The following is a 15,053-nucleotide window of genomic DNA, read 5'->3' as shown; positions in this document are numbered from 1 at the left end:
TAGCTTGGCAGCCAATAAATCTCATCCAGCACAGGTTTTCCATAAAACAATCACGGTCCAAGCGGTTTATTTACGCAACATAAACCATGACCAGCAACATAAAGTTCATATCAAACGGCATAGCGTCCATGACAGAGCTCCACTCTGATTATCCTGTACTCACACAGTTTATGCAATGTCCATTGCGCAGGCTTTCTAGCCTCGCAGTTCTCACCCCGTCAGGGTTTTACCTCATGGCTGCTTCTCCATGCTGCAGACGTCCATTCCCTCTACGAATTCTCAGACACGTGCAGCCATTACACACAGGCACTTCAGGGAGGCAGACACATCTCCCAGCGAGACCTTCCAAATGGACCAACCAGGTCCCTGCATTCACCCCATGTGACCTACCCTGGCCACCTTATATGGTCCATAGCCACGCCCACTGGGTCACATGGCTATGACCTCACCACAGGTCCTTGAACCATTCTCACACACTTTACAATATCGTTCTCAACCACTACCCTGGGTGGATTTGTAGGTAACTAGTTCCGCCCGTCTCCCCAGCTACCTGGAGACTTCTCCCGGACACATTGAAACAGCACCTCAGCAGTATCACTGCTGATCAACACACACATAAGTCTCTATCTCAAGGCCACCCCCTTTGAGATACTCAACAGTCATTCAGTATTCTGCCATTCATCCTCTCTCCTAGGACATCCACACAGCTCCCCCTAGCGGACACAGTGGTCATTACACCACAGCCCTTGTAGCATTCTAAATCCTATAAGGATATACTTGTTGACCCCTCCCCATTATGTAGTAATGTCCCTCATACTGGGCCCATTCTGCTATACATGTCCCCCATCCTGGTGTGTGTGTGTGTGTGTGTGTGTGTGTGTGTGTGTGTGTGTGTGTATATATATATATATATATATATATATATATATATATATATATCCCCCATTCTGGTATATACAGTATATCCCTCATGATGGGGGTTATGATTACTGAAATTTATTTCATACTTAGTACAAAAGCCTTTGTTGGTGATGAAGCTTCAAAACGCTGCCTGTATGGAGAAACTAGTCGCATTCATTGCTTGGATGTGATTTTGGCCCATTCTTCCACACAAATACTCTTCACATCCTGAATCTCTTGTGGGCTCCTGCTATGGACTCTGAAATTTAGCTCCTTTCATACGTTTTCTATTTGATTCAGGTCCAGTGATTGACTGGGCCGTTCTAGCAGATTTATTTTCCTTCCCTGAAACCAATTGAGAGTTTGTTTTGCAACAATAAGGTTGTGAAGGTCTTGACACATCTCACTGGTTTTACCCTTCATGATATGTTTCTTGTGTAGCATCTTGGTAATGAGACACCTTTTTATAATCCATCAGTTGAATCTGTTGATATTATTTGGCACCAAGTGTCACAGTTGCTTTCTAATTACTAATAGATTTCAGCTGGTGTCATTTCTCCTTATTATACATAATTTATGGACAATCTGTGGTTTGATTTCTTTGCCTGTGTGTGTTTGGATGGGTTATTACCGACATATGGTGACAATTTCATGTCAATAGCACCTTTAGAAATACATTTATTTAGAAAATTGGTGACGTTTTCAGTACTTATTTCACCCACTATGTCCCTCATCCTGGTATATATGCCCCCCATGTCTGACAGCCAATGAAAACCCAAAAGTCGTTATCTTAGTAAATGAGAATAATTAATAAAAAACACCTGCAAACACTTCATAAGCTTTTAAAAAGGTCCCTTAGTCTGTTTCAGGAGGCGCCACAATCATGGGGAAGACTGCTGACTTGACAGATGTCCAGAAGGCAGTCATTGACACACTCCACAAGGAGGGTAAGCCACAAAAGGTCATTGCTAAAGAAGCTGGCTGTTCACAGAGTGCTGTATCCAAGCATATTAATGGAAAGTTGAGTGGAAGGAAAAAGTGTGGGAGAAAAAGCTGCACAAGCAACCAAGATAACCATAGCCTTGAAAGGATTGTTAAGAAAAAGCCATTCAAAAATTTGGGGGAGATTCACAAGGAGTGGACTACTGCTGGAGTCATTGCTTCAAGAGCCACCACACACAGACGTGTCCAGGACATGGGCTACAAGTGTCGCATTCCTTGTGTCAAGCCACTCAGGACCAATAGACAATGCCAGAAGCGTCTTACCTGGGCCAAGGAGAAAAAGAGCTGGACTGTTGCTCAGTGGTCCAAGGTGTTGTTTTCAGATTAAAGTAAATTTTGCATTTCATTTGGTAATCCAAGGTCCCAGAGTCTGGAGGAAGATTGGAGAGGCCACAATCCAAGCTGCTTGAGGTCTAGTGTGACGTTTCCACAATCAGTGATGGTTTGGGGAGCCATGTCATCTGCTGGTGTAGGCCCACTGTATTTTATCAAGACCAAAGTCAGCGCAGGTATCTACCAGGAAATTTTAGGGCACGTCATGCTTCCCTCTGCCGACAAGCTTTTTAGAGATGGATATGGCATTTTCCAGCAGGACTTGGCACCTGTCCACACTGCCAAAAGTACCAGTACCTGGTTCAAAAACAACAGTATCACTGTGCTTGATTAGCCAGCAAACTCGCCTGACCTTTACCCCAGAGAGAATCTATGGGGTTTTGTCAAGATGAAGATGAGACACCAGAACCAACAATGCAGACGAGCTGAAGGCTGCTCTCAAAGCAACCTGGGCTTCTATAACACCTCAGCAGTGCCACAGGCTGATCGCCTCCATGCTACTCCGCATTGATGCAGTAATTGATGCCAAAGGAGCCCCAACCAAGTATTGAGTGCATTTACATTTCAGTAGGCCAATAATCTGGATTTTACAATCATTTTTCAGGCTGGTGTTAAAAGGTATTCTAATTTACTGAGATAATGACTTTTGAGTTTTCATTGTCTGTAAGCCATAATCATCAACATTAACAGAAATAAACACGTGAAATAGATCACTCTGTGTGTAATGACTCTATATAATATATGAGTTTCACTTTTTGTATTGAAGAACTGAAATAAGTTAACTTTACTCTGTCGCCTAATTGGGGGACACAGAACCTTGGGTGTTATGCTGCTGTCCACTAGGAGGCGACACTATGCATAATCTGATAAAGATTAACTTTGGCTCCTCCTCTGCAGTATACACCCCTGGACGGCGTCAGCCTTCTCCAGTTTTTGCTTAGTGTCGCAAGGAGGCACACCTTTTTTCTTCCGTTTTTTTCCTTTTTTTCACGGAAATACAGATGAAGAAAAGTGGGTCTCCAGCGAGACTCCCGGCATGGCTCCCTCCTCGGTCCCCTATTAGGGGTACCCGGTTGAGGTCGAGGTGGTTTTTTCCCCATGTCGCTCCCTCCCCAGTCCCTCGGGTCCTGGTTCGAGGTCGAGACCCCCCTCCTTCCCCAACCCCTTTAAGGGGTCTGGGTTGAGGTTGAGGCGAGGATGAAGACCCCCTGACGGTGACAGACGCACCCTCCCTAATCCCCCGCAGGGGGTATTAGGTTGAGACGCCTCAGGTAGGGTCGGAGATCAGGCAGCATTCCGCAGCTTCCAGGGACCCCAGGCCGGCTGAGGGATCCTGTGGGGGTCGGGGGAGGGTGCGGACTGGATGGCACAGCAGAAACAGGGCTTTTGCTGCGTCCCTGTCTCTGCAGCAGCAGCGGCTCCATAGCCCTTCAGGGGCCCCCCATACAAAAACCGCTACCCCTGCTACCCCCACCGCTATCCAGTCGACCGTTCTGGGGGGGTCTGGTACAAATCCGCCCCCCCCGGACTACCGCGCCGCTCTGGAGCCCTCCTGGGCATCAGGCTTCAAATTTAGACCGCGGCTTCGGCCTAGCTGAAGCCACCGCCTTTTCCCCGCCCCCCGGATGACCAAAATGACACACTGGAGTGTCATAGAAGGGGCGGATTGAGGCAGAAAGGGGGCGTTTTTACACAGCCCAGCGCGCCCTTTTCAGCTCTCCGCCCCCTCCTCCCTCTCCTCAGAGCCCCGGTGGCCATTTTTTCTGGATGAGATCCAGGAGAGAAGCATCACAGCGGTCTCCGGGGGGCACAGAACTAGGATCTGTTGGCGCTGGACCTAGGGACACAACGGTGGGGTAAGCTCACAGCTGGGTTTTCATTACTCAGCTGTGAATCTATACTTCCTATAAGGCTCTCTGTGGGTTCCCTCTGCGTAGCCACCCCTGTACGATCCCTTATAGCCAGCCTCTGTGCACTATGCCGGGCTCAAGGAAGAGAACCAGGCAGGAATGTTTCTATGCATTCTGCACATCCTGCAAAGCCACGCTCCCTAGTGGCAGCACGTATCAGCACTGCCGGGACTGCATCCAGAACTCTGGGTCAGAACCCCAGGGAGTCCCTACTGACGCTTCAGTGTCACAGGCCACGCCGGAATGGGCAACTCAGATGTCTCAGTCTATGTCACAGTCCATAGACAACCTAACTGCTACATTGCTGCAAGCTCTGCAGAGTCGGGCCCCGGCTATGGACGGTACACAGCAAACGGACAGCTTGTCTCAGGAACATGCTGCTTCCGACTCTCACAGACGTTAGCGGACTCACAGGTTTCGATCACCTGAGTCGCACTATAGCACAAGGTCGTCCCCCTCTAGGGAGAGACAGCGTCATTCCAGGTCTCCTGGGCAGTCCCCTGCCACAGACAGACAGTGCAATTTACCACAGGGATCCCCCACCACAGAAGACCCCCGCCCCAGGTCGCCCTCCAGGGATCACCTTAGCGAGGCACAGGATTCGGAGGGCATCTGTGACTCCGACTCAGATAATGAAACGGTCAGGTCCGTGGTACCTTCTCCCCCTAGCAATACAGCGCTAGTTGAGGACATAATTTCTTCTATTCATCGGGTGCTAAAAATTCCAGAGTCGCCCCCGGAATTCCCAAAACATAGGATTTGCTTCGAAAATGTTCAAAAACCACCTAAGGTCTTCCCTAATCACGATGAGTTTGAGAAAATACTTACCAAACAGTTTGCGCAGCCTGACAAAAAATTCGCTAATCGCAAATATCTGGAAGCGAAGTACCCCTTCCCACAGGAAGACACCAAACAATGGGCAGATCCCCTGAAGTGGACCCTCCGGTTTCTAGGCTAGCAGCGCAGACTTTACTCTCTCTGCCGGATAGCTCAACCCTCAGGGACGCAGCAGACCGGCAAGTAGAACGCATGGCTCGTTCTATTTTCGAAGCGGCAGGCGCCTCTCTGGGCCCTGCGTTTGCTTCAGTTTGGGCAGCCAAGGCCATCCTAGCTTGGGCCAAAAGACTACAGGAGGGTCTTCAGGCTTCAAATCCTGAACTCTCGGACCAAGCGGTCCAGATGGCAGTGGTAGCAGACTACATGATTCATGCAGCCCTGGATTCCGCCAGAGGTGTAGTGGGAATAGCATCAAACGCCATCACGATCCGACGCATCCTCTGGCTGCGAGAATGGAAAGCGGATGCGGCCTCAAAGAAGTCCCTCACGCGACTTCCGTATTCTACTGGTAGACTTTTCGGCGAAAAGTTGGACACCATGATAGCCAATGCCACCGGGGGTAAGAGTACCTCTCTCCCTCAACTAAAACCGAAACGCACGTTTAAACGAAGAAACCAGACGCGATTCCGATCCTTTCGGAATTCCTCGGGCTGGTCCGTTTCGCGCCCAGTGCAAAACCGCAACCGTTCTCCACGCAGAGACAACCCACGGACGCAGCAGCGACCGGACAGGGCTTGGCAGTCGAAAGCAGGCCAAGCGAAACCCAAGGGAGGAAAACCTCAGAACTTCACTTCATCATGACTCGAGACCTCCGGAAGACACCCCACCAGTAGGCGGCCGACTTTTACTCTTTCAGCAAGTCTGGCTGCCTATAACAGACAGGTGGGTCAGGGAAATAGTGTCTTCCGGATTCAAGATAGAGTTCACTTCCGTTCCACCGAACCGGTTCTTCCTTTCTGTTCCTCCAACACCACCAGAAAAGGCTCGTGTTTTCCACCAAGCGGTTTCCTCTTTCCTTCAATCAGGAGTTGTGGTGCCGGTTCCAGCGAACGAGAGATTCCGAGGATTCTACTCAAATTTGTTCGTAGTCCCCAAGAAAGGAGGCGGCGTCCGACCCATACTGGACCTAAAACAGCTCAACAATTACGTACGGGTCCGTCATTTCCGCATGGAGTCCCTCCGGTCCATCATTGCATCCATGGAGCAGGGAGAATACCTCGCCTCCATAGACATACAGGATGCGTATCTCCACATACCAATTGCTCCCGCCCACCAAAGGTTTCTCAGGTTTGCGGTCAACCAAAACCACTACCAGTTTGTCGCCCTTCCGTTCGGACTCGCCACGGCTCCAAGAACGTTCACCAAAGTCATGGCGGCCACCATGGACGTCCTGCACTCAAGAGGCATTCTAGTCGTCCCGTACCTGGACGACCTCCTCGTCAAGTCTCCCACTTTCAAAGACTGCGAGGTCAGTGTCTCAATCACTCTAGGCACTCTGAGTCGCCTGGGATGGCTAGTCAACCTACAGAAATCGTCGACCATCCCAACTCGGACTCTAACATTCCTGGGAATGGTATTCGACACCACCAGGGGCCTGGTGCTCCTTCCCAAGGACAAGACACTGGCCATCCGTCTGGGAGTTCGCACACTCCTTCGCAGTCCTCCTCGATCTCTCCGGTTTGCCATGAGAATCCTCGGCAGGATGGCAGCAGCAATAGAGGCAGTGCCATTTGCCCAGTTTCACCTCAGGGTCCTTCAACTAGCCATACTCAGATCTTGGGACAGGAACCCCTTCTCCCTCGACAGGGAGTTCAGGTTGACGTCATCAACCAGGAGGTCCCTGCATTGGTGGCTCAAACCAACCTCGCTTACACGAGGGAAGCCATTCCTCTCAGGACAATGGAAGATCCTGACTACCGATGCAAGCCTGACAGGCTGGGGGGCGGTGCACCTACATCACAGGGCACAGGGCAAGTGGTCACCGAGGGAAGTGACATTGCCCATCAATGTTCTGGAAATCAGGGCCATTCTCTTGGCACTGAGAGCCTTTCATCACTTGCTTGCAGCCTCGCACATACGGATACAGTCGGACAATGCCACGGCTGTGGCATACGTGAATCACCAAGGCGGGACCCGCAGCGCCCAGGCGATGAGAGAAGTGGCTCATATCCTCCGCTGGGCGGAAGACACAAGGTCGGTACTTTCTGCGGTACACATTCCGGGTGTAGAAAACTGGGAAGCCGACTTCCTCAGCAGGCAAGGAATGGACTCGGGGGAGTGGTCTCTCCATCCCGAGATTTTTTACCAGATCTGTCAACGCTGGGGAACCCCGGATGTGGACCTAATGGCATCCCATCTCAATACCAAGGTTCCCAATTTCATGGCCAGGACACACGACCCGCGGTCGCTCGGAGCGGATGCCCTGGTCCAGGACTGGTCCCAGTTCCGACTCTTGTACATTTTTCCACCCCTCCCCCTAATCGCCAGGGTCGTGAGGAAGATCAAGCAAGAGGGAGTTCCGACCATCCTCATCGCGCCAGACTGGCCCAGACGTACTTGGTACGCCGACATCGTCCAACTTACGGCAGACGCCCCCTGGCGTCTACCCGACCGCCACGACCTTCTGTCTCAAGGTCCGTTCTTCCACCAGAATTCAGGGGCCCTCAATTTGACAGCATAGCCCTTGAAACCTGGATTCTAACCCAGGCAGGTTTTTCACCGGCAGTCATTGCAACTATGATCAGGGCAAGGAAGCCTGCCTCCGCCAAGCTCTATTATCGTACCTGGAGAGCCTTCTTTTCTTGGTGCGAATCTCATGGACAAGTCCCACTCCCTTATTCCCTCCCGAAGGTACTAGGTTTTCTTCAATCGGGCCTAGATGCCAAGCTATACTTAAGTTCGCTTAAGAGTCAGGTGTCGGCGCTTTCAGTCCTTTTTCAAAAGCGCATTGCTATTAAACCGCAAGTAAGGACTTTCATCCAGGGAGTTTCCCGATTGGTTCCTCCCTACACACGTCCGATGGATACGTGGGACCTCAATCTGGTCCTGACAGCATTGCAAGCTCCACCCTTCGAACCTCTTAGAGGAGTTCCACTCTCCATTCTGTCTCAGAAAGTGGTTTTTCTAGTGGCTATCACCTCGTTACGCAGAGTGTCGGAATTGTCAGAACTTTCCTGCAGACGACCTTTCCTAGCCTTTCACCAGGACAAGGTGGTTCTCCGCACGGTACCATCCTTCCTTCCGAAGGTTGTGTCCAACTTTCACCTTAACGAAGAGATTTCACTGCCTTCCCTTTGCCCGGTTCCGGTCCATAGAGTGGAGAAGGCTCTGCATACGCTTGACCTAGTCAGAGCATTGCGGATTTACGTGTCCAGGACTGCACCTTTCCGGAAATCCGATTCCCTCTTCATTCTTCCGCAAGGGGTTGCCGGATTCCAAGGCTACCCTTGCCAGGTGGATCAAGTCCACCATACATGAGGCCTACCGACTTAACAGTTCCCCTCTTCCGGCCGGTATCACGGCACACTCTACACGGGCAGTAGGGGCCTCCTGGGCCATTCGGCATCAGGCTTCGGCACAACAAGTGTGCAAGGCGGCCACTTGGACTAGCCTACACACGTTTACGAAACACTACAGTGTTCATACCCAGTCCTCAGCGGATGCGAGCCTGGGTAGACTGGTTCTGCAGGCGGCAGTACCCCAAGTCTAGGGGACTGTCAGCACAATATTCGTCCACTGCTTCCCACCCAGCGACTGCTTTGGGACGTCCCAAGGTTCTGTGTCCCCCAATTAGGCGACAGAGTAAAGGAGATTTTTGTGTACTCACCGTAAAATCTCTTTCTCTTAGCCTTTAATTGGGGGACACAGCTCCCACCCTGTTGCCCTTACGGGCCGTTGTTTCCTGTTGAGTTCTCATATTGTTCTTGAGCTCGTACATAGTAGCCTTCTTACAGGCATGGTTATGTTATTTGGTTACGTTCCTCCTTATGCTTTGGCACAAAACTGGAGAAGGCTGATGCCGTCCAGGGGTGTATACTGCAGAGGAGGAGCCAAAGTTAATCTTTTTCAGATTATGCATAGTGTCGCCTCCTAGTGGACAGCAGCAGAACACCCAAGGTTCTGTGTCCCCCAATTAAAGGCTAAGAGAAAGAGATTTTACGGTGAGTACACAAAAATCTCCTTTTTGATGATATTCTAATTTAGTGATAAGCACTTGTATGTCTCCCATCCTGGTATATATGTCAACTGTTCTTACACTGTTCTTTAGCACATAACATAAAAAAATCGTCTGGCAGCGCATGACGTCACTGCTATGCACCCCCAGTCATGGACACGCCAAAGTCAGCTGCTGGTCTCTGATTGGGCCCCCCTCCACCTCCGGGTCCAGTCACGACTGTGATCATTACAACCCCGCTGGTTATGTATATAGACATAAGTGTGAAATGTCCTAGGTTTTCTGTATTCAGACCACACATCAGACCCAGTGGTTTTACTTATCCTTTTTTATTTTAAGGTGATTACTCAGTTTTCTGGAATTACACTGAATAGAAAAGAAGGCTCCATTCCTGAAGATAGTTCAGGTAAATTAACCATTTAAAGGGGGTTGTCTCAAGTTTATAAGAGGCTAACATTGCAAAGTGCGTGCAGAAACAAGCTACTGTGCAATTTACCTCCCATCATAAATCGTCCTTCTTCTCTTGAATGGAGGGACTTTTCATTTCATAGTGGGCACCTCTTTCCCTAGGTTACTGGCCACCCTCTAGCAGTCTCAGAGTGGCGGGTCACCTAGTTAAGGAGTGCATGTCACTAGCACTCTCTATGCTTTACAGCTTGTCCGGATCTCAGTTACCCTGCGCATCTCCCTTACTATAACTATAGAGTCATAATTGTCTGTGCTGGCAGCATAGAAGAGAGTAGAGAATGGACCAGCGGTGCAACCGTGCAGTACTTCCGGAATAGCAAGTAGCTTTTTAACGGTGACGTAACTAGAGTCCGTTTGGCCCGGTACAAAATTTGGACCTGGTTCCCTCCACCCCTCCACATGTTGGTCATATGTATGGGCCCTTGCAGCATCCTAAATCCTATAAGGACATATGTTGTGAGTTCATTTTCCCCTTCACCATTGAGGTCTGATGAACTCCCTCTTCTGGTGAAGGAGGGTAGTGAGGCTGATTACCAAGCACCTGAGCAGGATGATGATGACTGGGTGACTGGAATTGCTGACTGGATATAAGGCAGCCGACGCCCTTCTGCCTTGCTGGTGATCTCTCTGAGGGATTCTAGGAGACCAGTCTGATTCCTGCTCCTCAAAAGCTAAGTTTTCTGCTCTGCTTTTTGCTTTTGTGTTTTGGTTTTGTTTTGCCTTGTTTTTCTGGATTTCTGCCATTCCCTGCTGGGGTGAGCTGAATTCCTTTTTGCTCTGTCTTCAGAAAATACCTGAGTACTGATATAGTCTTTTTTGAAGCCTAACGTCTTCAGGGCTTTTTTCCCTATCAGTCTGTTGGCTCTTGTTTTGATAGGGTTTTGGCGGATTGCAGACAGCAGCTTTTCTATCCTGTTCTATTTAGTTAGCTTGGGCCCCATCATTTGCTCAGCCTATCTTTCTATCTGTGTGAGTGTTTTTTCATCTTCCTTCACTGTCATTATATGTTGGGGGCTGCCTATTGCTTTGGGGTCTGCTCTGGGGCAGTTTAGATTTCCCTTTCTGTCTTTAGGCTACTTAGTTCTCCGGCTGTGATCGAGGGGTCTAGGGCACCGTAGGAACCCCCCACGGCTACTGCTAGTTGTTGTTGATAGGTTCAGGGGTCTGCAATCCGATAGCTGCCAACTTCTCTGGTTTTCTGGACTTAGCTAGTATTTCAGTTTTTGCCTCCTACGGTGACTCATTCATAACAGACATACATGTTGCACCCCTCCCCCGTTATGTAGTAATGACCTCCCCATCATGGGCTCCTTCGTGGTATATATGTCCACCATACTGGGCCCATCCTGGTTTATATGTCCCTATCATGGGCTCCTTCCTGGTATACATGTCCCCTACCTGCTATACATGTCCCCTACCTGCTATACCTGTCCCCCATCCTGGTATACATGTCCCCCATCCCACTCTCACACTGACACACTCACGCAGCCTCTTGCGCAGTACCACCAGTGGAACACTGTCGCACTGTGCCGGCGCGAATTCCGCGCAGGCGCAGTGAATCATTCGGCTTATCCCAACGGCAGATGCGCGACGTGTCTACAGGCACAGGAAGCCGGTCACATTAAAGGGGTTTTTCCCACGAACGAAAGTTAATTTTAAAAATTGTCTGTGTCTGACCATGTAGGGAGCATACCACATCTGGGCAGGGGAGGAAGCAAAAGACAATACTGACATTACAGCAGGGGATCACAGAGGATTCATTTTGTGAGGTAAAATATTTCACTGATTGTTATTAAACAATATTTTACCTCACAAAATGTATCCTCTGCGATCTCCTGCTGTAATGTCAGTATTGTCATTTGCTTCCTCTCCTGCCCAGGAGCTGTGGTATGTTCTGTACACGGTCAGACACAGGGGTGAGACAGACAGAGCACAGGGGGGAGGCAGCTCAAATGGGACAGCACATGAGGGGAGAACACAGCACAGGAAGGAGAGAGACAGCAGACAAGGGGGATAGCACATGGGGTAGACAGGTCAAAAAAGAGAGCACAGACGGGAGAAGTCAGCACATGGGGAAAGAGAGAGTGGATAGGTGGGTGAGCACATGGGGGGAGATTCTCAACGCTGCAAAGCCTGCCCCCACTGTGACATTACCGCCCTCCCAATGCGATAGCATCGAGTCTCCATCTAGTATTACATAATTACGGAGTAGACTAGTGAGACTGTGTCTGTACTGTGAGATGCCAACTTAATACTGCGGACGTTGTTCTCTGGAAGGCTGACATGGCTACCGACATCCCAGAATTTTTATTGTCTTGTTGTTAAGTGTGAAGTTAGATATTTAACGACATATTTGGGGCATAGATCAGCATCTTGCTTCTACATGTAATAATTGCTTATTTTTTTCCCTTCCATAGAAGTCTTGTGTCATGTGCCGGAGGGCGTTCCAATAGATATCACTGTGAAAATGATGCTTTGCCTCATCCATCTAAATATTCTGGAACCTGTCAATGTGAGTGACCATTACTACAAGACTACAAGATTATTATGCTGTTTGCATGTTGTTACACCTCTGTTGGCAAGATAACATGATTTGCAAGAACCGGCGTCATCATCAGACCCCTGCAAACCTCGCGCATGCGTGCAGCTCTATGCGATAGCGTCATTGAGCCTCTTGTTCCTGCTGTTCGCTTCCCGGCTTTAGAGGTGGACTGCACATGAATGGAAATGCAGAAGAATTACGTGAGCCGGGTGCCCTTGAAGAAAAGAGTGGGCAACCCCCAGACTGGTGATTTTTCTGAATATCACCTATTAACAAAAACTGGTCATAGTGTGCCCCCTCCCCTGTAAAGAACCAGATTTTCTTGATAAAAGTTGTGTCTGAACTTGAGTTGTGTCATCCCGGCATTCGGAGAGCAAGATCCCACAACCCTCCTCGCTGTGAAAGTGCAAGATCTCGTTCTCTGCATTTACCCAGCGCTTGCTGCATTGTTTGCCAAGCTGATACCGAACGGGAACCCCTGTAATATTCACTACTTTGTGTCTCGCTTCTTTAGCCAATGCTGACATCTTTAATGGAGCAAAACCCAGAGGAAATGGGAGACTTGTATCTAGACGTCGCAGAAGCTTTCATGGACGTTGGCGAATATAATTCAGCCTTGCCCCTGTTGAGTGCATTAGTATGCTCTGAAAAATACAATATGGCTGTGGTCTGGCTGCGACACGCAGGTAAACCCAGGGACTGACTTCTGTTATGGTCATAAACGAGGGTATTTGATAATGGACCTGCAAGGACAATAAGGGCACTGCAATGATGATGGGGTGATGTAACGCCAGAGCTTTACTGCTGACGACAAACACAAAGAACATGATCGATTTATCTGTTATCCGTTCAGCTTAACGTCCCCATTCGAATATATATGATGTGACCTGACTTTTTTTTTATTAATAGATTGTTTAAAAGCTCTGGGACACATGGAGAAAGCTGCGGAAAGTTACTGTAAGGTGGTAGACATGGCTCCTTTACACCTGGATGCAAGGATCTCTCTGTCAACACTTCAGCAGCAACTTGGCCACCCAGAAAAAGCGTTGGAGGCATTGGAGCCCATGTATGATCCGGATACTTTGGCACAGGATGCAAATGCTGCCCAGCAGGTAGCATTTGTCCGAGCATGCCTGCGTCAAGTTGGGAGAAGGATAATAATCTGCAGTTTGACACTTTAGGTGGTGGCTTATCATTCGCAGGGTGTGACGCCAGTTTCACGTGTCGACATTCACAGTCCGAGGACGGATGGGAGCACCTGTGGATTTGATCTGCACTCTACAGCTGTTGATTTAGGGTCAGGAGACCTGTGGCCGGTCCAGACATCGCGGTCCATACTCGGACTATGAATGTCCGACATGTGAAGTCTGTAGATTAGCTGTGGACCACAGCTGAGATTATCTTCATCTGCTCATACCTTGCCACACGGCAGCATCTTGAGACTTGCACTGGAAGTCTACGTTTGCAGAGCTACAGGGACAATGGTGCTTGGTTTCTCTAATTCATGATTTCTGAACTTTTTTTTTACCATTTCCAATCATATTTCTTATTAATTTTTTTAAAATGATGTTCCTGGTCAGGGGAGGAATCAGTGGTTGGCTGAAGAAGACAAAAAATGTACCTTTCCAACTATTAAAATTTTTTTCCCCCCATCATTTTTGTCCTGCAGGAACTGAAGCTTTTGCTCCACCGATCAACCCTCCTTTTCTCTCAAGGAAAAATGTTTGACTATGTGGACACCTTGCTTACGATGCTTGCCATGTTACTAAAGGTAAGTGTTCAGTTCATGTTGTCTTAAGACCCCCAAACACATTAGGTAAGTCCTCCGGTTTCCATGGAGTTTGACGACAGTTTATGGGGTCCCCAGACTTTCACTTGACAGATCCTTAAAAGTCAGAGTTCATAATATCAGTGCTTCTTGCGTCATTCATTTTTTTGACATTTCGACTCTACCCAGTCTTTTTTGCTCCAGTTTTTTGGTTCAGTGCCCTCAAGCCAATGTACCGTTTTGCGCTGCATTGCTCCATTGCAGAGATATTCACATTTGTTTCGTGTGGAGCACAGCATGGGAAATTTCTGCTTGTAATTCAACTTGGCATTTCTTCTGAGGCTTCTCGGTGGGGGTGCAATTTCATTTCTCCTTTCAGAAGTTGCCAAATATGGCAGCTAATCTGGCAATCTCTGACGATACTGAGCTGTGATCGGCAGTGTCTGGGAGGAGCACGTCCCAAGAGAAGGCTCTGAAGAAACGCCTAGTTGGTCTACAAACAGAGATTTCACATACACTGTGTTCCAAATTATTATGCAAAAAATATTTCCTCCTATTTTCTCTAAATTACCTATATGAATTGCAGTCATTGTTATTTTCCAGTCATCTAATATTCTAGTATAATTGCAATGTTTTTGAACAAACTGCCTATGAAAACAGTATATTTTTAAAAATAAGAAACACTCAAAATGCATGTTCCAAATTATTATGCACAGCAGAGTTTTCAACCTTTTTATTTTTATTTTGAACAAAAAAATGGTCAATTGTGAAATTATAAGCATTATCAGCTTATTACAAAATGAAATCAAACAGTTTTCAAGTCAAAACTTTATTCTAGGTGATGTTACATTTGCACATAGGACCCCTTGTTCGAAAGAAGGTTCTGAACTCTCTCGTCCATTGAATTTGTCAGTTTTTGGATGGTTTGTGCTTTAATTGTTTTGTATGTGGACAGAATACCCTCCCAGAGCTGTTGCTTAGATGTGAACTGCCTCCCGCCATCATAGACACTCCTTTTGATGATGCTCCAGAGGTTCTCAATGGGGTTGAGGTCAGGGGAAGATGGTGGCCACACCATAAGTTTGTCCTCTTTTATGCCCATAGCAACCAGAGATGCAG

General features: G+C 48.4%; 1 protein-coding gene across 7 annotated transcripts in view; it reads left to right on the top strand.

Moving 5' to 3' along the window:
* Positions 1–15,053, top strand: part of GTF3C3 (general transcription factor IIIC subunit 3) — a 55,986-nt gene that overhangs the window by 22,265 nt on the left and 18,668 nt on the right. For all 7 annotated transcript variants that reach the window (XM_073573144.1, XM_073573150.1, XM_073573147.1 and 4 more), the window contains 5 exons: positions 9,496–9,562; positions 12,042–12,136; positions 12,681–12,852; positions 13,076–13,278; positions 13,836–13,937. In XM_073573144.1, coding sequence (XP_073429245.1) covers positions 9,496–9,562; positions 12,042–12,136; positions 12,681–12,852; positions 13,076–13,278; positions 13,836–13,937 — 639 coding nt within the window. The remainder of the gene's footprint in view (positions 1–9,495; positions 9,563–12,041; positions 12,137–12,680; positions 12,853–13,075; positions 13,279–13,835; positions 13,938–15,053) is intronic.

The sequence above is a fragment of the Dendrobates tinctorius genome, unplaced genomic scaffold, assembly GCF_039654945.1.
Source record: "Dendrobates tinctorius isolate UK_male_01 unplaced genomic scaffold, ASM3965494v1 ptg000034l, whole genome shotgun sequence".
In the NCBI taxonomy this organism is placed as follows: Eukaryota; Metazoa; Chordata; class Amphibia; order Anura; family Dendrobatidae; genus Dendrobates; species Dendrobates tinctorius.
The sequence above is the reverse complement of the archived record's forward strand: the minus strand, read 5'-3'. Positions and strand labels throughout refer to the sequence as shown.